At 39.7% G+C, this 10,237-nt stretch overlaps 1 protein-coding gene across 1 annotated transcript; it reads left to right on the top strand.

Moving 5' to 3' along the window:
• The first annotated feature begins 5,174 nt into the window (after positions 1-5,174).
• LOC104320989 (probable G-protein coupled receptor 141) lies at positions 5,175-9,664 on the top strand. Its single transcript, XM_009923469.2, has 2 exons — positions 5,175-5,427; positions 8,265-9,664. Exon 2 carries the CDS (start codon positions 8,292-8,294, stop codon positions 9,153-9,155), a length of 864 nt encoding a protein of 287 aa, XP_009921771.1. The 5' UTR covers positions 5,175-5,427; positions 8,265-8,291; the 3' UTR covers positions 9,156-9,664.
• Positions 9,665-10,237: the final 573 nt, after the last annotated feature.

Below are 10,237 nucleotides of genomic sequence, written 5' to 3' on the forward strand. Positions count from 1 at the left end.
GAGCACTGGCCACCCAGTAACCCCTGCATGCTCCCATGGGAAGTGGAGTAAAAGCACCAGAAGACAAGCTGCCTTTACCCCCAAAGGGAGGTAATTGCTGAAACCTAAAGATCCCCTTCTGCTTTTAAAGGTAGCCCTCTCCTACCTCTTTGAAGCCAAGACTGATTGCCTACAGTGGGACAATATTAGGAATAGAAGGATTTGCTCATTGCTCTTGACTCCCTCTCTCCATGCTTCTCTTCAGTTGGCAACTGATGCATTAAAATACTCAAGTTTCAAGCTCGTGACATTTTGTACTCATTTGACTTTCAGTCAGTCAAAAATGGTAGTTGAGTACAAGATTTTATAAAGTAACCTCAGGTTGAACATACAAAAATAATTTCCTCCCTGTGTCTTCTTCATTAACAAAGGCTTCTCCCATCCTTCACTTCTAAGAACTGCTGGTGGTTGAAAGAAAAGCAATTAAGACAATCAATTCATTTTAAATGTTCCCCTCCATCCCAATCTCTTGTTCTACAATCTATTTTTGTTACAATGGAAAGATAAGTCCAACAGGACTCTGCTAAACAGTTCATTTGGAACCTATCACATATGTCATTTTCATAAAGTTAGCTTTAAGTATGTTAATTAGCTTCATGGCCCATCTATGCTTTAGGGTAGAAATGTTCTTACAATTACAGTAATTGCTCAAATCCTTGAACTGAGAAAACAAAGAAACAGTGAAAGCTGTTGAATGAATTGATGTAGACAGTTTGATGGTACTTAGGATCATGATCATTTTAGTATGAAAGCATTTTGATTGGTTGTACATATTCTCTTTGCCATGTGTTGAGGGTATGGGGTATAAACAGACATACGGCATGGCATTCATTTTATTTCATTCCTGCAAACAGCATGTATAATGGAAGCACAGAGATTTACCAATTAGAAAAAAGGCAGCAGAAATTACATTGTTATTTCATCTTCCAAGTGCTGAATGTGGCTGAATTATTTAGTAATATGTATAATATATAGAACTTTAAAGATATTATCTGATATAGTGAGCAAAAAGCCTTTCTGAGTTGCTTTGGGACATGCTCTCAAGTAACGGTTCCTCACATTTCAGCAAATAGCAAAGCTGGGTAAGATCTAAATAAGCATAGAGTCTGCTTTACTGATTTAAATGTCTTTCCTCTTAAGGGCCATTTTTTGTTTCCTGTAAAGAAATAGCCTTCTGTAAGAAAGCTGCGATCACTACTTATCATTATAGCACTAGAAGGAGCAGAAGTGCTGGTCTGGATTTAAGTCAGAGCAGCTGGGGTAATCACTGTTGTCATTTAAGAAGTCTGCAACCTCCTCCTGAAAAGAGGAAGAACTGGATGCTGTAGACCCAAAAGAAACCCGAGACCTAGAGAGACACCCCAGTAGAGTAAGTTTTTCGGTAACTTTGGCAATCTTTCATTAAACCACTGAGTTTCCAGATCTGATGATGCCAGTGATATTTGTGGTTAGAATATAAAGTGACAACTCTGTCCTGAGAAATGTATGGGTCTGCTGGAACTGCTGGTCTTACCACAGGTGATGGACTGGCCAGCACATAGGTTCATTCCCGGTTGCTACTGGCATCTCTGAAGAAGTCAACACAACCTTTTCCGAGGCAGGGCAGAGAGGAGGTATACTTTGAAGACATGATGAGCATCTCTTTTTAAATATCTTCAGATTATTCTTGTCTGCACAACGCTTTGCTTGCTAAGCCACTTCTATCATTGAGTGTTGAAGAACTGCTTTTTTCTCTGTTGTATTTTCTTCTGCAAATGGTGGCTATGCTATGGACAAGGCACTCTGAGGGTGAGAGAGTCAGTTTTTGTAAATACAGGACTTAGTCCACTGCACAAATGGCCTCAGCTTTGGAGTTTCCTCTGCTTGTGGATTTGCCCCACTGCAGGTTTTACAAACCTTGGCCCTGTCATTTCTTCCAGGGGCTTGAAGAAAGCAACTTCTGCGGTGGCCTCCACTAGCTGAAATATTCAAATTTCAAACTCACTCTTGCATCTCTAGGCATCTTTGGAAATCCCACAGGAAATTAAATCATAAAAGGCTGGTAGCCTGCAACATAGGTTTTGTATTTGAATCTCTATTTAGTGATGGGAACTAAAAAATCTTCTACTTTGACAACCAGTCCAGTTTCCACCACTGAGAATTGCATGAAATATTACCACTATATATTGGAGATGCTCTAGGTCTTCTGTTTCATACTGATATTAAACTTCTTTTATATCTCATAATTCACACTATTAATATTGATTCCCACTCCTCCCACCCCCTCCCAGTAAAGATAAACGCTAACCCATTTTTTCTGATTTGCTCATGGGTTGGGTTCTAGAAAGCTGATTCAAAATCCTTTTTGGTCATTGGTTTTCTAGTAAATGTGCTTTTTTGGGATGTGTGTTTTGACGAAACTGGGTGACGCCTCTAGAATCATCAAATTATAAACTAATTTCCTGACAAATGCAAACATTTTTTTATTTTCAAAGTCCTAGTCCCTGTCTTCTAGTGCTCTCTCTGCAACTCCATCCAGAACATGAGCAGCACCTTTCTTCCAGAAAAATGGGAAACTTTCCTCAGTAAAGGTAAGGCTCATTTTTGTAGGACATGGTCACAAATGCAAAGTTGCAAGATCTCTGGGAGTTTAAGATCAATGGGAATTTGGAAAAACAACCCAAAACCAACCTCTCCATCCCATCTTGAAAGCACCATCTCTGTGCTTTGGGCATCCTCCATGCTTCCTGTAACTCACTGAAAACTGCTATCAGTGCAGTGAGGATCTCTGCTTTCCTACATAAGTTAATTGGTTTATGTGTTTTCTTTCTAATTGCTTTTTAGTTTAATAAACATTAAGCCTTGCCCAGCTCTGTGTCAAGCAAACATTTGTTGCAGGGATCTAATTCCCTCAGAGGCTTGTTAATTCTGCATATTAGTATCAGGAAAGAAAAATTTGGGCTCTGTGGTTGTTACTATTTATCAAGCAGAAGAACATGAAAAATGGGGTAAAGTTGCATTGTGCGGGGCTAGCCCTAGAAACACAGAGTTCTGAGAAAAGCTGTGGGGCTGAAAACAAAGGGAATTAAGTTTGACAAGGAGAATGGGTGGCAGCGTGTTCAAGAAGAAAGGAAAGTGTTTGAGACCAGGAAAAGGTTATGCTGTCAGTGCCAGATCCTTGACTCACATGTGGTGCTCTGCAGCTGCCCCAAGTACAACGGCACTTTAAAGCCAGCATTATCAATTTTCTGGAATCATGTACAGCAGCAATAACCTCTACCGGTTTTGGAGGGCAACTAGACCAAATAGCAGGATATTCATAAATTGTCTAACTTACCTCTAAACTGGTATGTACCAGCACAGGAGAATAATGACAAGCTCCTGAACTTGTAATAATAAGTCTCATCTCCTTGCACCAAACCCAAGAAATAACAGTTTTGTTTCAAAAGACAAGTCATAGCCTGCCTCTGATATACTTTGCCAAATTCCTCTACAGAAACCCATGATATATTACTTCTACTTATATAAACCATAATGTCTACTTTTGAGGCATATTAAATAGGTATGACTGAGGCAACTATGTTATTATTTCTAATAAACAGAGAAGCCAAATAGCCTCTTCCATCCTGACAAACAAAGCCTGAGAAACCTCTCAAGCAAACCTGCAACAAAATAAGTAGAAGATTAGTCCAAGAATCTCAAATCTCCTGCTAACCTTGTTGACCATTTACTAGTTGAAGTTATTAAATTCCTCATGCTGCATGGGTCAGCGGGATTTGCAAATTAAAGGGATTATCCTGCAAGTTCACTAACCATGGACAATGATTTGCTCACTTTCCAGCACCTGTGACTCATGTCTAACAGAGCGGGAGTGACAGAGCAAGAACTGTGATTGCATCTGCAATCACAGAAAAAGCAGTATGCTAAAATGTAACACAGGTATTCCCTATCTTACTGTTGTTTATGACTCTGACCTATATGTAGCTCAGTTCTTATAAGTAACTAGCAATAGAGGGTTTAATATTAATAAATAATTGAAATTATCAGCAATTATGACCCTAGGTTGGAAGTAGCTAAAACTGAAAACCTGTCTAATAACACAAAGTAGCACAGTTTTATGGTTGTTCCTAGAGAGAATGGAGCTCTCAAGTTCATATGTGAAACCTTGGTTGCTATTATACTGACCGGCAAGCATAAAATTTTCTTACAAAGTGAAACAGAAAGCAGAGGAAATCATGCAGAAATGAAATGAAACCAAGAACTTAGAGGTCTGCTGTGGATCTAGCCCCTGCTTAAAGGAAATCTGCTACACCCATGCATAGGCACAGTCAGTGGCACTTCCACGGAGACTCATCCCATGTCTGAACATCCAACAGGCCTTGTTCTTCTTCTCTCAGCTGTTGCTTCTCCTTCTGTTTCATTTTCTCTTCTTAATAATTTAAGCCTTCACCTTTCTTCTTTGTCTTCTGTTTCTCCCAATGTTGAACCAGACATGCCCAGTTCTTTCCTTCCTTAAAGTCTATTTGTGATGCTAGTCTTGACCTGGATCTCTGATGAGTATATATGCATTTCTCTTTCGACCTTTATTCTTGCTGCTGGTCAAGGCAAACTATGTGCTGACAAAGTAAGAAGCAAAAGCAAGATCTGAAAGTTCATTTGAACAGGCTGATGTGACTCAATTTCCTTTTGTACCCAAATGAGAAACTAACCTAAAACTTAAGACCTAGATCACAGAGCTGAGGTGAGGTGTTTTTTTTTTTTTAATAGAACATGAAATGTTAACACACGGAACAGCTTCAACATACAACCTTCAAGGAACATTTCAAGGACAAAGCAACTCAGAGGTATGAAACATCAATCAAGAAGTTCCGTTTCTGACCCCCAGCAGTTTCAGCATCCGCCAGTGGTGCCCTCCCCAAGGTGACAAGAGAATTATCTATGCAACACCTTTGCAGGGTTTTTGGCATCTCTTTACATCCAAAGAGCTCAGAACAAGGCACTCTGTTACCTCAGCAAGGTAATAGAGTGTGCAAAGCGATTGATCTCATAGCCTGATTTGGCTTTATCTGGAGCGCCGGCTGTCACATAGCAGCCGTTTAAGCAATGCAGTTTCTTCATGTCTCTTCTGCATTATTTCTTGGTGGTTCAAGCTTTGTGGATCGCTTCAGGTCCTGTGGACAGAGCACAAGGCTGTAGGCATTTCCGTGCTTTACCCAGAGGCTGTGGATGTAGTTTCATGATCACTCTAACCCATTGAAACCATTGGTGTCCGACACCCAGGCTGTTCCCTACCTTCCTGTGCATTTCTGCAGAACGAGCTGATCATTTTGCCATCCAAACTCTGTTGCTACCGTTGTCAGGCACCAGCCTGTCCTTATGTGGGATTAAGTAATGCTGGAACCACACCTGGTGAGTACCATTATTCACGTAGCTGTTGTCCTTCAGTGCTCTGTCTGCTGGAGCAATTGCATATTTCTCTTACCCCAAGCCCATGAGTATATGCAGTCTCCAAAATGGGCATCCCTTCTGTTCTGAATCCTGGTCTAGATGAAACGGTAACTGGTCCCTCAAAGCTTTCAGAGTTTATCCTGAGAATGTCTCACGGACTGCTGTCTTCACATTCTTGCTCAGCCTCACAGCTCTTTCTGTTTCTCTCCCTGACTTTCAGTGCCCTTGGTTTTTAGAGTCTTTGTATTTATTTACTTCTAATACTTCTACTCCTTCACATCTTTTTCTTCCTAATGACTGCACTTAATAATAGGAGAGAAGCCTCTTGGAGGGAACCATCTTCACATCCACAGCAGAGGATGACTGCATGATGGTGGGAGCAATCCTAGTTCAGCCCTGCTGGAATATTGTTTTTATGTTATTGCTCACAAAACCTTGTGTGTTGTCCTTTTGTGTTTGAGTACTGATGACTCTGACTGTGGTCTAGAACTCTAATTGAAAAATAAACTGGGCTAACATTTTTCTGTTTAATGTCTAGTCAAGAAACTGCTTTTTTATGTCTCTAGAAGAACCCTGACTCAGTGCTTTCCTTTTCTTAGTGAGCTACCTTATACTAATGATATGGTTTGGGGTCAGCATTCATGCCTGCAGTTCAGACATAATCTTCAAGTGCCGCTGGCCTCTGCATGTCTTTTTTTTAACAGCAGGAACACTAAAGTCACTTTTCATGTATGTCTGAAGCTTATTATAATATTTAAACAGTGAGTAATCTCCTCTGAATTCTTGAAGATCTAATAGCATGTTAGAGTGAAATCTTTTCTTAACTCTGCTAAATGGTTTGTTATTCTTGCACATTTAGCTTAATTATTAAACATAAAACAAGTTCAGGGCAAAAGTGCATTTATAATGAAAAATCCTCTGCTCAGCTGCATATTTCATCACTTGTTCAGTGGCATTTCTTACTTGCTTAGTACCAAAGCCCAATAACTTGCAGCAGTCATACAGCTCAGGGAACCACTGCCCATCTGAGCTTTAAAACTAACCAAATTGTGGGCAGAAGTGGTCCTGATGCGTGGGTCTGTCTGTCCTACATGTCCGAGCACAACGATGGTCTGACAGCTCAGCAGCTTTTCAGCAGTTCTCACTGCATGAAGAAGATAGTATTAGATGTCGAACGTATGTGATTGCTCTCTCAGTAAAGCAAGAAAAAGGCTTGTGCCTTCCTGTGTGTGGGCTGAGAAAACCCTCAACCGTTTTTGGTCACACAGTAATACCAAAGGCTCTTTTTTTCATACTGGTTATATATTCCATGTGCTATGGATGTGTGAAATGGCAAAGAAGGGGAAAGTCACAAAAATAAGAGATTATAAGGTAAAATTTAAGTATTTTACTTCTATAAATAGTGAAAAAAACATAATCTATTTCTGAGTAATATAAAATGTTGGCATCTAGGCTATAACTATGCAGTTTATAACAACTAAAAGATTGTACCTTCTTAAAGCCAAGCTGAAATGCTAACAATATACATTGGAAAAGGAATTTGTGTCAAGAGCAGAAAGTCATCTTCTTAAAGCTTGTGAAACTTTTCTTATAGCAAAGTTTCTGGGAAAGCAAATTTCTCATGCCTGTCTCAGGAATATTAGGCAGGTATACAATTTTAACCATTTAAATGCTTCTAAGATCATGCATTTTAAAAGGGAGTGAACAGAAAGGTTTCTATCAGTCTTGGACACAACACTCCAATGGCCTACTAAAGATGCTTTGCCTGATGAATAAGAAGTTTCTCTGAAAATGTTTTGCAGTTGCAGTCTATCATTTTACAGATGAGTGCAACAGAATTAAGAACTGCCGATTAAAACAAGTTTACTGATTTCAAACTTCAAAGGAATCAGAAGGAGAAGACACTGCTTTTTTAAAAGGCCATTTTTCAGCTCTTTGTTCTTTTTAAACTCTTTGTAAGGTAAGGACAGATTTCATTAGCAAAGTATGCATGTACCCTGCGTGCTATCCCCATATACTTGTACCAAAATCTGTATGCAAGCCCAAACAACTGAACAGTCCACATTTTGCCTTAAGTCTAAATAAGAATGCAGCTGTATGTGGCTATGTTCAACAAATGCCAATAGGATTTTATCTTTCAGAAGATTGTTCCCAAATTAATTTTTAGCTTTTCTTCACTTTTCATAGTAGAGTAGCTCAGGTGAAATTCTGTAGCAAAAAGACTTAGAGCTAAAGCAAGAAGAAATTGAATTTTCATCTGCAGATCTTTATTTTCAGTATGTTCTGTGTATCTAGAAACTGAAACTGTTGCTGTATTATGGGTGTCCTGCACCCATCCAGCAACATGCTAAAAAGATGGCTCAGGTGTCTTCATAAAGTACCCACAAATTATAGGTACAACCTCTTCATATTTCAGTATTTTTCCCACCCTCAATTTTAGCTTTATAACAGTAGTGCAGATTAAACTTGTATAATTTACAGACAGTGCCTTCGCTATTTCAAATGGCTTAATCTAGAGGCAAATAATCGAAAAAAAAAAATCCTAGAATGCAGTTTAGTAAATTAAAAACTCACTCATAATTATATAAAATGTGGTTTTAACACTGAGAGCCATGGGTTATTGCTGTCATATACAGTATGACAACACTTATAAGGTTGTATACTACATGGGATAACATCATTTCAAACACAGTTCAGTAAAATGTCCCTACATGAATCTGTGACTTTCTGTAGTTAACAATAAAGGAAGCAACAAAGAAAACATGTCTGTTTTTAAAATTCCCATTTTTCACTTTCAGTAACCTTTGAAAGAGGATCTTAGGAGGATGCCTAGCAGCAGTGTAACCCAGCAGAACCATTCCTCCAACGAGACACTGCTGGACACCTCAGAGAAGCTCCGCACCATTCTTATAGCCCTGTACATCATTGACCTGGCTGGTGGCACCCTTGGGGTCATCATGATGTCCCACCAGTTGTTTCAAAGGAGACCACAATCTGTGATGACCGTTATCATCATCAGCCTCCTGGTGCTGCACACCTTTATGCTACTCAGCATCCCCTTCCGCCTCAGCTGTTACATTTTACGGGAATGGAAGTTCGGGAAGTTTGCCTGCAAGCTAGCAAGCGCCATCATCTACCTCCACATGTACACCACCTTCATGTTTTACGTGGCTATCATCATAATACACTTCTTCCGACTCGAGTTTAGGAAGTGCTACACTACAACCGGGGTGGCTGCTGTCTGGCTGGTGGGAGTGTTGGTGGTCACTCCCGTTCTTCTCTTGTACTATGGCACCTCTAGGACATACCTCTCCTCGGAATGCTTTCAGTTCCACAAGGAGATACAAGAGGTGCCCATGGTGATCATAAACTACTGCTTGGTTGGGATTTTGGTGGCAGTTTGTGCTGTGCTCACTGTAATCCAGTTGTCTGTGATGTATAGACTGGCTGTGAAATACTGGCCTGACATCAACTCCCATGTGGAATTCAGGGCTCAGGCAAAGGGTTTCTTCTTCATCTTGGTAACATTAGTGTGCTTTATGCCTCATCATGTATTCAGAGTATATGACATCCAAAACTGCCACTTGGATAAGGACCATAAACTACTCCTATACAATGAAATGTTTTTAGCTTTAACAACAATGTGCTGCTTGGATATGTTGTGTTTCATAGCAGGAATAGCCCACTGAACTGTGAACTACTAGGAAATCCAGCTGCAGTGTGTCAATCCCGGCTTTTCGTAGAAATAAAGCTGTGTCGGGACTTTGCTGAGCTAGGGAGACAGCTGAGTTTTCGGCACGGCTGTACTGGTCTGTAGCATTATCTGGCTAGTAAGATTGATCTTTCAGAAGCTACTGGATTTTATCTTCTCTCTTGAAGGCAGACACATGAGTCTTACTTTAGTCTTTGACCTAAGAGTCATGCCCTGAAGCTTCATTAAGATTTTCCTCAGCTGTCCCTCTCTAACAATTACAACACAAGTATCCATTCCTTTCTATATTTTTCCTTAAAGTGTCTCAGTAACAACAACACACTGTGGCTAATAAGTTGTCCATTCTGAAGGTCTAACAAGTTCTTCTGGCAATTGTGATACTGAAGGGAAGAGAGGGAAGAAAGAAATTCCTTTACAGGATTTTTGTGCTAGTGATGTTAGATAGCAGGGACATGAACTCTATGCACATAAAAAGTATTCAAGGCATGAAACAGAGTATGAATGAAATATTGTAGTAGCATATTTCAGCACAATCCTTCTTTTCTTCACTTATACAAAGTGTATATTAAATTAAATTATATGAAAACACTTATCATTCTCACAACTTCACCTTTACTTGCTTCACTGCAAAACCACAAGCAGCTCACTGAACTGTGGTAATTATACATTTAGAGTGAGTGAAAGTGGAACAGGCCACAGGTTTCAAACCTTGTGCCTTATGTCACTCTCCCTTCAGGACTGGATCTGTGTCTGTTGTCCTTTAGGTCCATTATAGCCAAAGAAATTCAGGTTACTGTGGTCCCATAACTGGTTCTGGAATTCAAATACAGGGGTCTTGTCCTTTACTGAGGGATCAGCTGCTCTCTAGGAGAGGGAAATATTTTATCAGCCTTCAAAAAACCTTTGATGTCTGGTTATTTTCAGTTGCCTGTTGATTTATTATCAGGTGCCATATTTTTTCCATTTGCACATGTAACAAAGCAAAACTAGAACAAACTAACTGAACTGTGCTCAATCAGTTAACCATATGCTCATGTATGTGTATACAAACTTGTGCTG

This window comes from Haliaeetus albicilla, chromosome 2 (assembly GCF_947461875.1).
Source record: "Haliaeetus albicilla chromosome 2, bHalAlb1.1, whole genome shotgun sequence".
In the NCBI taxonomy this organism is placed as follows: domain Eukaryota; kingdom Metazoa; phylum Chordata; class Aves; order Accipitriformes; family Accipitridae; genus Haliaeetus; species Haliaeetus albicilla.